The following is a 20106-nucleotide window of genomic DNA, read 5'->3' on the forward strand; positions in this document are numbered from 1 at the left end:
CCCGACATTTAAATGTAAAAACGTTTTGTAAAAAACATTTTAAACACATGTCTGCTAGGTGCAAATATTTTAACATAATGTTATTTAAGTGTTGACAAAATATTTGGCCAAAAATGTTTGCAAAAATAGTTTACAATGACATTTCGATACATTTTAAAAATATTGTTGTAGTGTGTTTTCATACAAAACGTTTCAAAACGATTTCATGACCTTTATATAGCCCGACATTTTAATGTTATTAAAACGTTTTTACCGAAACCAAAACCCAAAATATAACTTATTTAAAACGTTTTTAAAAACGTTTTTGTGTTTGCTGGGAACCTAGGTTCAATCCAACTTTATCATTCACAGAAATTTTTACAAAACCTTTTTTGCCCAATCGTTTGGCATTCACTATATGATACTCAACTCATTAATAATTTGCCCTACAATTTATATAAAATTGTATTTGTATATTGAAAAATCATGGTAAATACGTCGAACGTCATATGTGTTACCAACAAATACGCACTGGTGTTTGCAAGTTTTCAAAGTGTTATTGCAACTGGAACGTCAAACCTGAATTACATTTTAATGTGTTGTGTTGTTTCAGTTGACTAGTCACAGCATTATTTATTGCAAATAATTGATGAGACTAGTTCATGTCAAATATATTTATGAGATACAGAGCACCTGATACAACATCATAATCATTGCCCAAATTGTGCTTTCAGCACCCGATGTTATTTGATAGTTGACCAACTTGCTTATGTCTCGTCTTATGTCAACTTGGCGTTTCCAATTTATTAAGTACCATTTTTAAAATGAGAATTTTTTGCAGATTGGTGTCTTTTTATTGTATGTGCACTTTTGGGGGCATAAATATTATATACGTTATACTTTACGCATTAAATATCTTAGTCAGTAAAATCAGGGCAAATATTGGCAGAATATGACTTTCAATGAGAACCTTTTATGAATATTACGAATTCCAGTCGAAAAAAACTCATCCGCGTACTAGCTTTAGATTGGTTGAGTAATAAAGAGACTTTTGTCTCATAACTGTGAATACCGGTACCTCACTTGGCGCAGTAAGATTTCTTCAAACTGTAACCATTTAGATGCTTGTTTCCTTAAGTATCAACACAATCCTAACCCTAACCCTAACCGTAAGTACGACGTTTTGACTTAAGCATTTTACTGGAACTTACTTTTACAACTTGCTACGTTGTGTCTGATACCATCAGACTAATTGATCAGGCAACTAACCCGCTGGGCTGGTCATGATCCTAACCCTAAGCTAACCCAACCATAACCCTAATTTCGTGTACAATACATGAAGGAATAACCAAAAGAAAAAAACGGATCTGATTAACAATACATAGCATTGTTTGCGGCGTGTTAGACTCTTTTATTAGGAAATGGAATCTCAATATGGATTTTCAAAGCAGTTTATTCATAAAAAAATATTGCCACCTTGATATTAATGAGAACCCTCGTACAATCCCCGTGATCAGATCACAAAAGTCAAGTATTCCAGTGACCGTGGCACAAACCCTCGCCACTGATCGCGAAAGTTCGATAATTGAGCTCTTCAAAGTTCTCCTTCTATGACGGCATAGTCAGTTGAATATCCTTGTCTTCTTGGAATCGGAGGACCATGTGGAAGATCTAATTCTGCATAGGAGAGGCGTTCAGAATCGCCATCTATATTGCTAGCATACGGAGATGCAGCTTGACGATTCGCCAAATGTGCAACATTTGTTGGAGTCCTTGTCCTTGTATCAGATTGTCTTGAACTAAAGTTAACTGGATCATATGGATGATCACTTCCCATTGTGACACTACGAGGTTCATCTCCTTGTGAATTCATACCAGAAATGTGGTTGATTACGTAACCATCCGTTGCTGGTTGATCTGATGGCGTTATTCGTAGCTCATTATCGGTAGCCACAACACCCATCTGATAGGTGTTGTCTAGTGCATCGAGTACAACAGGTGTTTCAGAAGTATCACGATTTCTTTGGGCATTAGCTTTACGGCGTCGCAAAATGACTGTGGCGATTATTGCAATAATCAGAACAAGTATTATTACACCAGCAGCTGCAGCAATTGACGTAACAAGTGAAGAAGTTACCCCTGTTATTGACATAGGATCTTTTGCTTTCTCCGTCACGGTAATTGCAGGTCGTGAAGCTGTTGTGTCAGGTGTTACTACATATGCGACAAGAATAGTAACTGAGTCTCTGTTACTGAGCCCAGAAGGAATTTCAGAATGACATGATATAATGGCATTATTGCTTATAAGTTGAATACCAAATAAGTGAAGTTCGGAAGATCTATCTGATTTATCAACAATTAGGAATTCAAATGGCATAACACCTTGTAAGAGTATTTGGTCATTATAATTCCATTCTATTTTAGATATGTACGGTAATCCAGAACTTACACATGTTAGCACTGCGTTTGAGTGTTCCACCAATGGCATCGTCGGATGAGAAACTGACACAGAAGGTAACACCTGCAGAGGTATGATAGTACATCTCCCGTCCTGAAGAAGAGCCGGACCTTTAGCAAAGCATGTGAATTGTACACCATTATCTTCAGCTGATAACATAATTTCGAAGTTATTAGTCGACGTTGAAGTTGACGAGATGGGGGAGGTCATCTTATACCACGTCAATCCTGGAAGCGGCTTTCCACCACTAATTTCACACATCATGGTGACCGACACAGAATCAAAAGAAGTTGATAGTGATATTGATGCTGGGGAGTAGCTACAGCTAGGGTTGATCTCATTCGGTGGGATGAGTATTGTTAGATTGGCCCAGTTGCCCAACGGAATTGGTTGCCGGAATGGTGGATTACTGATACGAATCATGTATCCACATGCGTGACTCCCTTCATCAGATACTTTAACATCGTTAATTCGTAGATTTAAGTTGTAGGTAACAGTTGGAGGAAAAGTTGGTTCTAGGAAAGTAGAGTATTGAACATTGTAAACGCCGTGTCCTTCATTGTCGAGAGGAACCATATCTTGATTCATATCGGCGTTAATGGCGTGCAGCACATTATCGCCTGGATTATAGTCCTGTATCCATATAACTTGGTATCCTTCATTATTACTTAATTGGCAATGAAATTCGATGTCGTCATTCAAAAATACTGACTGGTTGTTCGGTGATGTTATAGAATTTATACTGTTAGCTATATGCAAAGTTGTAATAACGAAAAATTGCAAAGACTGCTTCCAGGCCTTCACCGTGTTCATGATCGATGGTGGTAGCGTACTTTTTGGTAAAGGGCTTTGGTATCACAATGACCATTGTATCGACAATATGGTAAATGAGTGCTTTGTGTACTTGGATACGGTGTTTAACAGTTGCACAAAATGTGACATATGAAGACCTGAGCGCAAGAAGACCGTAAGTCCATTTGTCCCCTCAACATGCATACACTAAAGTTGCGTATAGTTTGGTAATGTTTTATACATGTTCAGGGGCCAAAACAAATCTTTCACAACCTTTCATGATGTTTTCATCCTGGAACATGTATTAAACATTATAAAACCCTAAGAAACTATACGTAACTTTAGTGTATACATGTTGAGGGGCCAAGTGGACTTACGGTGTTCTTGTGCTCAGGTCTTCATATCTGCCGTTCACGTGATTCATTTATATGCTATGGAGATATTGAATGAAATTGTTACGCTTACTGATTTTTGTGATTGATTTACGTGTCATTGACTTTCAAGTACACACTGTAATACGAGTACGGTATACAATGAGCGCCAAAATTGACCTAAAATAAACTTTATTTTACGTGATATTTTATTGAGTTTGTTGACAATGCGTGTGCAGAGAATTGTATAAACCGTATATAAATTCCTATTTCAAAATAATACAGCATTTTTTTTTTTCAAAATTAATAGAACATGTAAAATATGAAGAACGGTACAATTATTGAAGAATAGCTCTGGATAGAAACACGGTCTACGTTTACTAACAGACACATTGCAGACGTTTCTACCAATTCAGAATCTTGGCTTAACTTCTATTCTTAATTTTACTCTTTTATCATGTTTATCTGTATTATTTTGAATTAGTGGTTAAGCTAGAATACAAAATCATATTTGGCAAATAGCATGATAAGAATACTAGTATGTGGGCTACAATAAATAATATAAATTTCATTGCCCAAATGTACCATACATTATTTTTGATTGGATATTGAATTTTGACTTTACCAGTTAGGTCAAGATTAGGATTCAGTTATTTTGTAATCAGGAATATAGGATTAGGATTTATATTTTGTTATTCCAAAAACATAAGTTGGAGAGAAGACACGGTATTCAGTAACTTAGTGGTGCCAATGCAGCAGTAATAGAATGTCATTATGACAAATATACAGCAATTCCAATAAAATAGTTTGCGGCGAAATACGGCGCATCAGGTTAAAAATGTACTTCTCTCTATTAAAAGTAGGATACCATAAACGAGATGTAAGACACAACAAGAAAGAAAGAATGAAAACTGTTTGTATTTAGTATTTCGCATTTATATATAAAGTAAAATATAATATATATATATTCATAAACCCAAAAGCTTCGAGTAAAATACTGATTATATAATATTAAAGATTTTGAAAGTAAAGCGTGTACAAGCTGAGTCAAAAAGAAGTAAACTCATGTTTGATGGGCTGTAACTCGAGATCTGCATATGGAATCTGCTAAAAAGAAAAATACCACTGGAAAGAGCAAATTCTACCCGTCTAAATAAAATAAAGAATTGTTGCAATTGCTCACAATTGTAAACTAAAGTTATACTCATTTGAATACAACCACCCATTTTTGTAGCTGCACACGGCTGATTGATTTTCATCCATTTCAATTGCGACGAATCAGCAAAGTGCTAACAGGATTTATTGTTGAATGACGGTAATATAGTAGGGATACCAATTAGAGTCTTTATGAACGATCCGGCAGAAGCTTGATTGGGGAATGTTGGGTAAAGGATTGAGCTGATCTTTGGTCTTGCTGTAACGCATGTCTAACTCTAGCAATGTTTACTTGTGATCTAGCAGTTCGTGGTCTGCCTGAAGCTTCCGGCTGTCTGTTCCTTAGTGTCCCATGCACAGCACATTGTTGAGCTTGTTCACATTCTTATATGTGATGCGATCAAGCAAAATCAGTCGGAACTCGGAAATATTGATTTTGAGATATAGCCAAATAAAGGAAATATTTCCTTTTGTTTCTTCTTGTTTTGGAATCTCTTTAATTGCTCATATCTTTGGAACTGGTTGTTCAATTTCAATGGGATTTTCTGCAAAATCCAGCTTTGTAAATGTTTTTTACTGTCCTGTAAGAAACTGAAAATTTATTATTGCCGAGTTCCGACTGATTTTGCTTGATCGCATCACATATACTGCTCCCTTACATGAAACCCGGTTAGCTGTAGGAAATCGGAGACGAAAAAGACGCTGAACTTCAGTGGGACTCTTAGTTTCATGATACTTAATCGTCGACAGAAACGTGCGCTCCCGTGCGGTAAATTGTGGTGCCATGTTGTCATTTGGCCCGTTTTATTATAATATAGTGCAATGAGGTAAAAATTCATATTGAAAAGAGCCCTTTAACATGTAGGAATATGATCGAAACCACACCTGCCACAGAACTTTATTTGCATTTGAATATCGCGCCTTACCAATCAATATAATAGGTAGGCCCCTACTTGGGAAGTGAAACCGTGTGCAGCTACAAAAATGGGTGGTTGTATTCAAATGAGTATAACTTGAGTTTGCTGTGAGCAATTGCATCAATTCTTTTTTTATTTATTTAGACGTGTAGAAGTTGCTCTTTCCAGTGGTACTTTTATATTTAGCAGATTCCTGACAGATTTCGAGTTACAGCCCCTCAAACATGAGTTTACTTCTTTTTGACTCAGCCTGTATCTGGTGTGCACTCGCATAACTCGAGTAGCACATGCAATTTCTAGAAATAATTATGTGCAATGCGTGTGGAGGATACAATAAATTATGCTGGAAAGCTGGTATCATATACCCTCCGCTTGATAAACATTGCATGATAAAAAGTAGCACCAAATATTAGTTCTTTGAAATAAAAATATACAAGTTAAGCAACGATTAGGATCACTATCATAAATTATCACCAAACGAAAGAATACAACATTCACACTTTTAAGTGGTGTTTATGTGCATTATTTACGCAATTTTGTTATGCTTTCATTCATGTTAAAAATTACAATAAAAATAGTATGATAATTATTGCTCCCAAAGATGACAATACAATGTCTTGGATACGTAAATAGGTTCATCAGAATTGTCAATAGATATCATTTGTCAATAGATATCATCACTCCCTCCCCCACCAGAGCTCAGAGGAAAGCCTCGGTCACCGGAAAGGTCAACAAATCCGCTATCACTGACCATGTAGCGGAGGATAATCACGTGATCAATTGGGATGACGCGAGCATAAAGGACAGAGAGCAAAACAGAAATAGAAGACACATAAAAGAAGCGATTTGGATACGGAAAAGGGTGCCCAACACACTCAACCGGGATGAAGGAAATCGTTTCCTGATCACTCCTAAAACCACCTAAAACAGCAGGACTGGGAGAATTGGTCAGTCGATTTGAGAAAGTGCGACGATGTAGCACGAAACGTTATTGTTAGGTATGTTTAACATCATCTTACCAAATAATCAATTGGATTTGTTTACATGAAATTTTACAAACAATGTCTTGGATATTATTGGGTATCATTTATATTCTGGATAAATACAACATGATATTAAATACAGCCTAATCGATCAGCACTGTGAGAAAAATATCTTCTAAAAACTGAAAAAGGTACATTGTTGTAAGACAGCGATAATGCAATGCTATGTGTCATTTTATATACACACAGTCAGTGGTTTAAACTTTTCTGTCAAGTATCGGCAAGTTTGTCCGGATGGACACACACTTAAATGCTCAAGCTATTCTCATTGTTTTCCATTATACTTATATTATTACACGTCGTTTATCAAATAGCGTATTTTCTGTATCCCTGTGAAATGTTGAATGATCATGTTTGAGGTTTTCATCAGTATGAAAGGTCTATGATGAGAAAATAGTTTTTATATCAAACTTTTTGAATAAAATGTAAATTACAGTTCCCCATTTATGTCCATACGATTGCATATTCTTCTGAATATATCTGTGGATATCCATGGCTTCTTGTATTTGAAAGGTCTAATTTTCCATAGGTATGAGGATCAGCATTTCCAAATATACTGGTAGCATACGGCGATGTTGGTCCGTGGTTCGATGCATGTGCTGGATTTGCCACATTTGCTGGAGTCCTTACAGCATATTGTCTTGAACCAAAGTTCACATGATCATACGAATGGTCCCCTGGATGGTCACTTCCCATTGTTTCACTTCCAGTTTGCTCTCCTAAGGAGTTCATACCAGATATATGGTTGATTACGTAACCACTTTCTGCTGGTTGCTCATATGGCGTTGTTCGTAGCTCATCATCAGAGGCAATATGCATTTCGTAGCTCGGCTCACGTGGGTTGTCACGTTGTCCGTCAAGTAGTATTTGTGCTCGTGTATTGTCGGGATTTCTTTTAGTACTGTTTTGCCGACATTTCCATAGTACAATAAACAGAACAACTATGAGGAGAATAAAGATTACTCCCCCGCCAGCTGCTGCAATGTAGATTGAGACTCCTATAACTGCTACAGGAGTTTTTATTGTTTCTGTGGAGATGTAATGTGCACTTCCATTCCCACCAGATGTAGTTGCTTCAGGACCTCTGATTATTTCTGTCGAGATGGTCCTTGCACTTACACTGGCTGTAAATAAAGTTGGAATTCCATTTAACATGTTTATAGTAGTCATGGTAGTTGTGGGTTTTATTGCAGATCTTGTGACTGAAATAGTCGTGGGTTTTATTGGAGATCTTATGACTGAAATAGTCGTTGACTCTCGGTTATTTTGACCAGACGGTGTTTCAACATAGCAGGTGACTATATCGCTGTTATTGTCCAGTTGAATGGAGAATACGTGTAGCTCTGAAGTGTCGTCTGAAATTTTCACTATTTGAAATCCTGGTGGCAGAGTGTTATCTGTTAAAACTTGTCCGTTATAAAGCCACTCTGTCTTCGATATGTATGGTAAGCCAGATCCTTCACAAGTAAATATAATGTCAGAGTTTTCTACCACGGGATCAGCTGAGCTCGAGATTGATACAGATGGGTCGACGAGTAAAGGAGTAATGCTACAGATTCCGTCTTGGCGTAGAGCGGGTCCATTTGCTACACAAGTAAATTGAATACCATTATCGTTGCCAGTGATTGTGTATGCGAATGTATTGGTCGTGGAAGTAGTTGGAGACACTGACATAGTAGAACTCCCTTCTTTATACCACGTTAGGTCAGGTGGAGGACTTCCTCCAGCCATTTCACAGATCAATGTTACTATTACAGAACCAGTGGTTAGTGATAATGGATTTGGTGAATAGCTGCATCTTGGATTAGGTTCGCGTGGTGGGATAAGTATAGTAAGTGTGGCCGAATTTCCAACAGGAGACAACCGTGACATGGAGGGACTGGTTTCTCTGTAACCACATGCGTATGTTCCTTCATCAGCATCTTGTACACTGTCAATCTTCAGAGTAAGATTATTAACAACATTACCACCATCAGTAAATTCGGAATAAATAGTACTGTAATCACCATGACCCTCTTGTTGTTGAAGTTGAATTAGGCCAGTACGTTGTGCAGGTATCCAATGCATCGGTTTATTAGCTGGAGTAGCTATCCAGACGAGTACATAGCCTTCTGCATCACGCATTTGACATTGAAATTCAACATTGCCATTCTCAAAAACCGACTCGCTGCTTGGAGAATGAATGACAGAGATAGCAGAAACTGAAGCCATGTGTAGAAGTATTAACAATAATCCTGAAATTATCATCGAGACCTTCATCTTCAGTGTCATAATAAACATGAACATATTCCTACACAATAAATTGTGTGCTGTGTATGCCTATACCATACTGTATTGAATAGTCTGTATTTTGATAATTGCATGCGCCAGCTGAATAGGTAGGTGTTTTGGTTACGGTGAGTGATTTTCCAAATTAACCACCCACGTGCCATTAATTCAAATTCCGTCAGACTTGTCTGAAGCATGTCGACACCTCGTGCTAAAACATACATTAAATATTACCCTGGTTGATAAACAGAGTTTATACGGGAATTGAACCGGGACCTCACATTTACAATTTGCTTGACCACAGAGGCTTCGTGATCATTGACCAAGATGTGGTTAGCTATTTCCCAAATCCAGTAACGTTGTTTGTATATTCTGTGTAATTGAGAGCTTCTGTAGGATCTCCCGGAGTTTTACTGTAACTTTTAAAACTATGCAAATGCTGTGAAATAGGTCGTAATCTTTGATATCATCAGTGGATATGCATAATGTTTATGAAGCTGTACAACATGCTATTCTAAAACTAAATGTTTGAATTTTGATAAATAACATCCATTGAAAATTACTTGAAAATTACCAAACCTTTATATTAGCAGATAGGCGAGATCTGCTAGTTCTCTGTAGACAAGGGGCAGTCTTCATTGAACGGCTCTTTTCAGAGCCACCAAAACTTACAAAATCAGCAGATAGGCGAGATCTGCTAGTTTCTGTTGACAAGGGGCAGTCTTCAGCAAACGGCTCTTTTCAGAGTCATCAGTAGACAAGGGCGGTCTACATGTCTCATTCTTAGGTACTTTGTCCTGAAGAAGCCAGAGCTACTCCTGACAAAAGCTTGACAGTTCTAAACTTGTCCGACGGCGAACCCGCTAAAAACCCACTAATTGTTATGAATTCCCGTCGTAAAAGCCTATCCCACAATTTGAAAATTACTTGATACATTGAAATATTTGTTAGGAGGAGATGTGATGCCTGTACAGGTGAGACTGGGAACAATCGTATCGCGTTTTGACAAAGCCATCTTATTGGAAGTTAAAGTTTGAGAAGGCGGTCATCTTAAAGCTACGGTCTTTTTGAAAATGCACGTCAATGCGTAAGGTTACTTTATGTTTGAGGCTCAAATCTGAACTCCATTGTTAGAGCCCTGATACCCACCGTTCTCTCTTCTGAGGTTCCATCCCGCCATTTAAATTAGCAACTATTTTAAACTGTTGCGATGTGATAATTCACATCATCTTGCTAGTGATAGTGAGCTTTGGCAAACATTACATTGATCATTTCACAGAATGCACAGATATAGATTTTGACTCCAAGCGCATGGGTTGTCAACAATAAATATTACTTATTTGTGTTCAAATTAAAGCGATATGTGAGACAGCAAGAAAAAACAGGAAATCTGTTTTTGGTAGTAGTCTTGTATTTCGAATATACTAACACATAATATATCATATTTGTTAAATACTGGATATTATACTATTAAAGCCTTTTAAAAGTAAAGCGTTAATTGAAAGCTTCAGTGTGTATTTAATGTGCACTCACGTGACTTGCGTAGCACATACACTTTCTGGATAAACGTTCAATGCGTGTGGACGATAGAGTAAACCATAATATAAAGCTGTTTTTCACCATTAAGGTTATACGATGTATTGTTGGTCGAAGCAGCAGAAAAAAAAGTAGTTCACAGCATCTTGCGAATGGTAGTGAGCTTCAGCAAAGATTACATTGCTCAATTCATAGCGAGCGTGTAAAAGAATTCAAATATCACAGATATACATTTGTAGGTCCTGTGGTTCTTGAGTTATGTTGTAAAGAGGGCTGAAACAACAACACTTTTGTAAAACGTACATAACTCATTAACAACAATAAATTAAGCAAGTTTTCAAAGTGTATGATTTGTAGAATGAACTTTTGCAAAACACCAAAGTGTTATTTTTTAATAATATATTGATTCAGATAATGAAAATCGATTTTTTTTTGTGCTGCTTCGACCAACAATACCTCGTATACCCTTAATTCGGCTTGATTAATATTGCTTCAGATATGAAACATACTAACAGGCAATTTAAAACTTTAAAACGTCAAAATATAAATTAGCACCAAACATTAAATTATCGTTCTAGTAATGCTTTTTAGATACCGAAGATGAAGTATGTGACAACCTGATTTTCGCTATCTTTTAAATTAAGATTTATACAAATCAAGCAAAGATAATAACTACAAAGAAAAGGAGCAATTGGCATACGTTTGACGTTTTATGTTCCCTTTTTTTGCATTATTTTCGCAAATTAGTCAAGCTAGTCAAATTAGTCAAATTCAGACAAAAATTGCAAATTAAAGAAATCAGTGCATTTAGCAATTCAAAATCGTGGTTTGGGCGTAGTTCTACCTCCATCATCACATCTCTCAAATAGGAATAAAATATTTATCCTGAGTAAGTAGTTGGAAACTGCATCTTAAAAATATTTGTATGGACAATTTTTATGGACATTGTCCAAAGCTACAATATGATGCTTACTAAACTTTTGGCTTCAATTTTTAACCCTTTCCGACGTACCAAATCTGTATTCACTTTAATCAACACATCCAAAAAACCAAAAAACATTTTCATCAAATAACTTTTTTTGTAGCCGAGATTTAAGAGTATAAATGGCTAATTTCAATATCGCGACACGTAAGAAAGCAGAGATGTAATGATGGAAGTAGAACTTTTTTGAATGACCCTCGTAGATTATACATTGTGATCATAATTTGTGGCTAATCCATCTCATAGCATTATTTTGTAGGTTATTGTTGCTTTTAGAAAAAAAAACCATAAATACGATAGAGCGGAATTTATATCCTGGCTGGCTAACAGAAAAACTTTACTTCGCTCGAGTTGGGACACATTTTGAGATGTTCGCACATTTTTAATTTGTACCGCGTAAAATGAACTCTCGTGCTTTAATATCGTCAAAGATCTCAGAACAAAAACAAAGGTGCTTCTTTTTTCTTTTACAAATAGTTATAAGTAATTTGATATTTCTTTAAATGGTATCAATTAAATAACACTTAGAATGTAAAATTATACTATTATAAGAGCAACTACTAGATAGGTCATGATTCAATTCAATTTTCAAGTAACTTTTGCTACACAAAGAAACGAAAGTGGCCCAAGCTGTTTTAGGACTACTTCAAACAATTGGCTATATCTTCGCTTGTAGCCCACCGAATTTATTGAAAGAAATCTTATGTAGTAGCCTAAGCGCTGACTGACTAAGTATTGTTGAACGAAGCAGCCAAAAAGATTGATTTTCATTGTCTAAATCAATATATTATTGAAAAAGGATGTTTTGCAAAAGTTCGGTCTACAAATCGATTGATTTATTATTGTTAATGAGTTACGTTTTACAAAGGTGTTGTGGTTTCAGCCCTATTTACAACATAACTCAAGAACCACGGGACCTACAAAAGTATATCTGTGATATTTGAATCCTTCTAAACGATCGCTATGAAATGATCAATGCAATTACTTTGACGATAAAATAAACATCTCAAAAAAAGTAACTAACCCCACTTAAATAATGGCCATTATTCAAAAAGGGGCTATTGTATTACAAATCTGTAAAATGCTTTGAAATTTATTTCTGCGCATTTTGACACCTCATTTGATACGATAGCCCAGAAAACAATAAAACACCGGTCAATTTAATGTAGTGAGGTCCAGATTTGAAAGTTGCACTTACATACAAATATTTACACTCAGATATCATTACACAGATTTCCATTACACTGAATACAAAATCAATACAATTACTGCAACTTTCAAATCTTGGGTTACATTGATTTAAATGTACGCTGTGACGTCAATATTTAGTCAAATGAGGTGTCAAAATGTGCAGAAATAAATTCTGCTTCCAACGCATTTTACAGATTTGTAACACAATCACCCGTTTTGAATAATGGTCATTATTTAAGGGGGGTTAATTACTTTTTTTGAGATGTTTACAATCAATCCTTTACAACCTGTAATAACATACAAAATAATGTTTGTAACACTCGTGTTACATTTGTGTTACACTTGCACACTATTTAAAAAAAAAATTCACATGCTATTTATAGGTTAACAATGTTGTTGGGAGTGAAATTGTACAAAATAATGCACGCGTACTGAGAAGTTGATGCATCTAATCCACGAGCCCCGCAGGGCATTAGACGCATCAAAATATCAGTACATAAAAATTTTGGAAAATGCAAGCACTAATAAAGCCACCCTAGCATACAGAGATGCAACCTGACGATTCGTTGAATTTAGCGTTGGTGGCGCTCTTTTATTGGATGTCTTAAGGGGTACTACACCCCTGGCCAATTTTGTGCCTATTTTTGCATTTTTCTCAAAAATTATAGCACATTGGTGACAAGTAAGATATGCATATTATAGGGGCAAGGACTACAACTACTGTACTGAAAATTCAGCAACTCAAAGCATGTAGTTATTGATTTATTGATCAAATATTGCTTTTCCCTCATTTTTGACTGTTGTCTGTGCTGAAATAAAATTTCCAGTGCAGTAGTTGTAGTCCTTGCCCCTATAATATACATATCTTACTTGTCCCCAATGCGCTATAATTTTTGAGAAAAATGCAAAAATAAGCACAAAATTGGGCAGGGGTGTAGTACCCCCTTAAACTGTCTTAAACTAAAATTAATCAAATATAGAAATATTTCGATGATGTAGTTCGTCAAAGTTCTCCTTCTATGACTGCATATTCAGTTGGTTCTTTTCTTGGAATTGGAGTACCAGTTGGAAGATCCAATTCTGCGTAGGAAAGTCGTTCTGAATTACCAACTCTATTGCTAGCATACGGAGATGCAGCTTGATTTGTTGCATGTGATGGTCCTGCATCGTCTGTTCGATTCCTCGTGTCAGGCTGTCTTGAGTTCATATTAAGTGGTTCATAAGGGTGGTCACTTTCCATAGTTACACTACGAGGTTCTCCACCAGGTGCATTCATTTCAGCAATTTGGTTGATTACGTAATTTTCTGCTGGTTGCTGAGATGGCGTTGCTCGTAGTCCATTATCAGCTGAGACAGCGCCCATTTGGTAGGTATTGTCACGTCCCTCAAGTACTATTTGCGCAGCTCCTGAATTCTCGGGATTTCGTCCAGCATTGCTTTTCCGACGTTTCCAAATCACTGTAACCAAAATAGCTATAACAAGAAGCAGAATTACTCCGCCAGCAGCAGACGCTATTGGAATAATTACGGAGGTTGTAAGTCCTGTAGCGGCTTCATATTTTATAATAGACACAGTTACGGACTGTTGATTGCTCAGACCGGATGGTGTTTCAACATAACACGCCACTAAGTCATTGTTATTGTCCAGCTGGATGGAGAATAAATGTAGTTCTGAAGAACCATCTGACATATCTATGATTTGAAATCCTGATGGCAAATTGTTATCTGATACAAGTTGTCCATTGTATAGCCAGTCTATTTTTGATATGTATGGCAAGCCATATCCTACACATGTAAATATAACGTCAGTGTTTTCTACCGCAGGATCAGCTGAGCTCAAGATTGATGCAGATGGGTTGACGAGTAAAGGGGTAGTGCTACAGGATCCGTCTTGGCGTAGAGCGGGTCCACTTGCAACACATGTAAATGGAATACCATTATCATTCGCACTGATCGTGTACTGAAGAGAGTTAGAAGTGCTTATAGCTGCCGATATTGTAGAATTCTCTCTACGCCAAATCAAATTTGGCAAAGGTTTTCCGCCACTCATTACACAAACAAAACTTACAGATATAGTACTATTAGGTGTAGGTAGTGATATGACATTTGGAAGCAACGTGCAGCTTGGATTTGATTCTGTAGGTGGAATAAGAATGGTAAGATTTCCCCAAGTTCCCAAGTAGAATGAACGTGAATTGAATGTATATCCACAAGCGTAATTACCCTCGTCAGGTTGGAGTACACCATCTATTCGTAGAATAAGATGATGGATTGTCGTTGACCCATTATATTCATTAGAATAGTCCACACTTTGATTGCCATGACCATCCTCAAAGTGCATTATTCTTGCTGTTTGAGCCACATTTGAGAGAATACCACTGACAACCTCGTCATTTAGATCATAGTCAACAATCCAAATTAATGGGTAACCTTCGTCATTACTCAACTTGCAGTGGAATTCAACATTGTCGTTGATAAAAACTGATGCGTTGCTTGGAGAGAGAATTGAATCAATTGCAGATACTGTGGTTAGATGTATCAATAGCAAACATAGGAATGACCTGAATATCTTCATCTTGGCGACAGTATATACATCCGATTATCAATGCAACATCCAACAATATCAATCGACAATATTGTACACAGGGTACCTGAACGTGTGCTGTGTATTGTCGACAAGAGTTTTAATAAATTATCAGCAATGTTAATTGCACAAAACTTCCGTGTACATGTCTATACCACTATACCAAACAAATTGAATATCAGTACTTGCATAAAATCCCATGCTATATAAATAGATTTTTGTACCACCAAATTTCAACGTGTCACTGATTTTCAATTTTGTCAAATCAGTGAATGTGTTTTTCCTTTAGATTATTTCAATACACCTTTACGTTTGATTGAATGCTAACAATTAAGGCTTGGGCTACCTTTTGCACAATTTTGGCCAGAACTATGAGGATTTTGTTATGTTTGCTACGAAGTCTTGCCTAGAAATATTTCTCTCCGGTGCTCAATTTATGATGCACATAAAAGAGGAAAGTCTACAGATTAACCCTAACACTGCCCACGGTTTTTTGTTAACGGAAGAAGAAACTAAAAGGATAGAAGATGAACATAGAAATTGCTTGGTCCCCCGGGATTCGAACCCCTCGTGTGCCTAGCACATGATCACCGACCGGTATCCACCAAAGATTCCGTGCGTATATCGGACTTAGGGTGATTGCGTCATGGCATCGCGTGGGATGCATGCCTGCGCAGTGGTTATCCTTGTAGTATTCTGTGGTACATGTATTTACTGGTGTTAGGGTTAATATACGCCTTAATCTAGGAAAATGCACGGGAATTAATTAACCCTAACACTGCCCTGTCTATGTTTTTTTATTTGTTGTTGTTTTTTGTTTTTGTTTTTTTTGTTGTTATTTTTTGCAATCGGAAGTTAAAGAAGGAGTGAAAAGGGAGATAAGATGAACAAAGAAGTCTTGGTACTCGGATTCGAACCTTAGCGGGGTTGATTTCGTGCGTATAGGACTTTGGGTGATTGCGTCATGGCATCACGTGGGATGCATACATACGCATACTTGGTTATCCTAGTGGTATTTTGTGGTAATTAATGTTGTTAGGGTTAATATTTTAGCATGATCAATGTTGTTAGCTCAGGATATTCTTCAAATACGCTTAACGTTGGGGTGGGTGGGGAAGGTGATATCAAGCAGTCCGCGTTAACCGATTTTTCTATAGATGAGTTGACCTCAATGTTTATCAACAAAAGCAAGGAACTGGTATATCGATATGCTTGAGTGAACCCCATGCAACCACTACACTGTTCAATAACCGTGTGATGTGGCGGGAGTGTTAAAAACACGAGCCCTGAACAAAATATGATGCGCACGTACGTACTGTCAGGCAAAAAACAATGGAAATTGTGATGATGCGTGCGCATACTGTCAGGCATTGACGTCAGAAGTTAGTGTCATAGATGTGCTAACATAGCCTGCTAGTGGTTTAGCCAAAAGCCGTGTATTTGAGACAAAATAAGGAATTTTACATGAATCTGTAATTTATATACTGGCATTATATAAATTAGCTACGTGTTTTTGAATGTGGCTTCAACTTTGTCATTACTGCTGTATTCTTCGTTTTTTTTTTTGTTGTTGTTTTTTTGTCAAATTTTTCATTTCAAAAATACCAAATGACAATTTTAATGACTTATCCTTCACTTTAAGCAATTTATAAACAATTTTAATTTTTTTAACACTTTCGCTGGGATCATTGAATGGGACTTTAAAGCTCTATAAAAGTAATAATTTAAATCTCCGGTGTATCTATATCGTATGACTTAAGTAGTACATACAATTTCTAGAAAGAATTGCAATGCATGTGGACGATACAGTAAACCATAACATAAAGCTGTATTTGGCATCGCTTACTCTGGTTAATTAATATTGCATCAGACACGAAACATGCACATGTTCCAAGTTTCAAAAAGATAATCGTTGGGCAGGAAAACCTCCTATGTGTTTGTGGCCCCTGAACATGTTTAAAACAAAACTGCCAACCAGTTACATAGAAGGTTTTGTAACATCTTGTTTGTATTTGCTTCAAGCTTTTATAACAGCAATCCGTACCTACCAAGATTTCTAGACTAAGTTAAGCTACTGGAAATCTGGAAATACTAGTATGCTGCAGTTTATGTGCAAGGTGTTCTACACAGAGTGGTTCCATGGTTGTTCCAACCGTTTGGTTACCGGCAAGCTAGATTTTCCATACATTGAAGACAATATTTTCATAAATTTCGCAAAGGAACAAATATCATCCTTCATATACTTTTAACAAAAAGCGGGAAGGGAACCATGACGATGATAACATTTACATGGCAAACTTCTTTTAAAAGATGTAAATTATAGTTCCCCTTCTATGACTGCATATCCGACTGAACTCCTCAGTGGATATTCTTGTCTTCTTGCATTTGGACCACCATTTGACACGTCTAATTCTGCATAGGAAAGACGTTCAACATTGCCAACAATATTGCTCGCATACGGAGACGCAGTTTGGCGATTCACTGCACTTGCCGGAGTCCTGGTTTCAGGTTGGCTTGAGTTGAAATTAAGTGCATCATACGGGTGATCACTTCCCATTGTGACACTACGAGGTTCCCCTCCAGATGCATTCATGTCAAGAATTTGGTTGATTACGTAAGCACTTTCTACAGGTTGCTCAGATTGCGTTATTCGTAGCTCATTATCGGCAGAGACATTTTGCGTTTGTGCATTCTCGCGATTTCTTCCAGCGCTGGTTGAAACTGCTCTGTGTAACACAAGAAGCACATGATTGCAGTACCACTGTTGTATTTACATATCGTGAGTTGTAAGAGTTATTATCAGGTTGATATTTTCGCCCTTAATGTAAAAATCCATGACGATGATAACATTTAGATGACAAACTTTAAAAATGTAAATTATAGTTCCCCTTCTATGACTGCATATCCAACTGAACTCGTCAATGGATATTCTTGTCTTCTTGCATTTGGACCACCATTTGACATATCTAATTCTGCATAGGAAAGACGTTCAGCATTGCCAACAATATTGCTAGCATACGGAGACGCAGCTTGACGATTCACTGCACTGGTTGGAGTCCTGGTTTCAGGTTGCCTAGAGTTGAAATTAAGTGCATCATACGGGTGATCACTTCCCATTGTCACACTACGAGGTTCCCCTCCAGATGCATTCATTTCAAGAATTTGGTTGATTACGTAAGCACTTTCTGCAGGTTCCTCAGATGGCGTTGCTCGAAGCTCGTTATCGGCTGAGACTGCACCCATTTGGTATGTATTATCACGCCGTCCTTCAAGTACTATTTCCGTTTGTGGATTCTCGCGGTTTCTTTCAGCGCTGCTTTTCCGACGTTTCCAGATCACAGTGACCAAAATAGCAATTACAAGAAGTACGATTACTCCCCCAGCAGCTGTCACAATGGGAATAAGTAAAGAGGTTGAGAGTCCCGAGATTTCTTCAGATTCTTTCATTGTTTCTGTCGAGATAATCTGTTTACTTACACTACTCGTGAATACAGTTGTCATCGGTTTAGAAGCGGAGGTTGTGGTCTTTACTTCAACATATTTTATAACAGAAATAGTAATGGACTGTTGATTACTCAGACCAGATGGTGTTTCAACATAACACGCCACTATGTAATTGTTATTGTCCAGCTGGATGGAGAACAAGTGTAGCTCTGAAGACCCGTCTGACATATCTATGATTTGAAATCCTGATGGCAAATTGTTATCTGATACAAGTTGTCCATTGTAGAGCCAGTTTAATTTTGATATGTATGGCAAGCCAGATCCTACACATGTAAATATAACGTCAGAGTTTTCTACCACGGGATCAGCTGAGCTCGAGATTGATACAGATGGGTTGACGAGTAAAGGAGTAATGCTACAGGATCCGTCTTGGCGTAGAGCGGGTCCACTTGCAACACATTTAAATTGAATACCATTATCGTTACCTGTGATTGTGTATGCGAATGTATTGGTCATAGAAGTAGTCGAAGACACTGACATAGTAGAACTCCCTTCTTTATACCACGTTAGGTCAGGTGGAGGACTTCCTCCAGCCATTTCACATATCAATGTTGCTATTACAGAATCAGTGTTTAGTGATGTTGGATTTGGAGAAAATCTGCATCTTGGATTAGTTTCGACTGGTGGGATAAGTATAGTAAGGGTGGCCCAATTCCCCACAGGAGCAACCCTGTATGGAAATGGAAAGACGCTAGCCACATAGCCACATGTGTATGCTCCTTCATCCGCAAATTGTATACCATTTATCTTCAGAATGAGATTATGAACTTCATTAGAACCAATGAAATCTTTTGAATATTCAACACTATAATCACCATGGCCGTCTTCATTGTGGTCAATGGATGTTGTCTGTTGTGCTCCAATGGAAGCCCATATATCATCATTTACATCATAGTCAAATATCCACACAAGACTGTAGCCCTCATCATTACGCATTTGACACTGAAATTCAACGTTGCCATTCACAAAAACTGACTTGCTGGTTGGAGAAACAATGGCAGAAATAGCAGAAACTGGAGCCAAATGTAGAAGTACCAATACTAATCCTGTCAGTCTGGTAGAGATCATCATCTTAGCATACAAGAACATAAGACGGTATCCACTATTAGTGTTTTAATAACAGTATTAAAAACATAATTATTTAATTATTTGCAGAATTAAACTTCCGTGTATACCAGTATTGTACTAGGGGAGTGAATGTCAGTAACTTATATTTATTCCATCCATGCAAGCTGGATATGTTTTGATAGTACGGTTAGTGATTTTTCTTTTGAAAGTTTACACTAACTTTTCACGTGTCATCGATTTCCATTCCGCCAGCCTTGT

The 20106-nt window shown here is 37.1% G+C and overlaps 3 protein-coding genes across 4 annotated transcripts; all 3 read right to left on the reverse strand.

Annotated features, from left to right (window-relative positions):
* Positions 1-674: 674 nt before the first annotated feature.
* Positions 675-16366, reverse strand: LOC140165874 (uncharacterized). Of its 2 annotated transcripts, XM_072189214.1 has the most exons (2): positions 13956-16366; positions 675-1839 (listed from the first exon to the last, which is right to left on the reverse strand). In XM_072189214.1, the coding sequence occupies exons 1-2, from the start codon at positions 15265-15267 to the stop codon at positions 1574-1576; spliced, it is 1578 nt and encodes a 525-aa protein (XP_072045315.1). In that variant the 5' UTR covers positions 15268-16366; the 3' UTR covers positions 675-1573. The 2 variants fall into 2 exon arrangements, with proteins under 2 accessions (XP_072045315.1, XP_072045314.1); XM_072189213.1 differs by lacking the exon at positions 13956-16366 and having other exon boundaries at positions 675-3581.
* Positions 5404-9374, reverse strand: LOC140165872 (uncharacterized). The gene has a single exon (XM_072189211.1). The coding sequence runs from the start codon at positions 8999-9001 to the stop codon at positions 7160-7162; it is 1842 nt and encodes a 613-aa protein (XP_072045312.1). The 5' UTR covers positions 9002-9374; the 3' UTR covers positions 5404-7159.
* A 6-nt stretch (positions 16367-16372) lies between the features above and the next one.
* Positions 16373-19881, reverse strand: LOC140165873 (uncharacterized). The gene has a single exon (XM_072189212.1). It carries the CDS (start codon positions 19867-19869, stop codon positions 18154-18156), a length of 1716 nt encoding a protein of 571 aa, XP_072045313.1. The 5' UTR covers positions 19870-19881; the 3' UTR covers positions 16373-18153.
* Positions 19882-20106: the final 225 nt, after the last annotated feature.

This window comes from Amphiura filiformis, chromosome 12 (genome assembly GCF_039555335.1).
Source record: "Amphiura filiformis chromosome 12, Afil_fr2py, whole genome shotgun sequence".
NCBI classification, from domain to species: Eukaryota; Metazoa; Echinodermata; class Ophiuroidea; order Amphilepidida; family Amphiuridae; genus Amphiura; species Amphiura filiformis.

Bases quoted from the DNA above. Each gene is read 5' to 3' on its own strand.
- LOC140165872 (XM_072189211.1), bottom strand. From the start codon at position 9,001: ATGTTCATGTTTATTATGACACTGAAGATGAAGGTCTCGATGATAATT.
- LOC140165874 (XM_072189213.1), bottom strand. From the start codon at position 3,250: ATGAACACGGTGAAGGCCTGGAAGCAGTCTTTGCAATTTTTCGTTATT.
- LOC140165873 (XM_072189212.1), bottom strand. From the start codon at position 19,869: ATGTTCTTGTATGCTAAGATGATGATCTCTACCAGACTGACAGGATTA.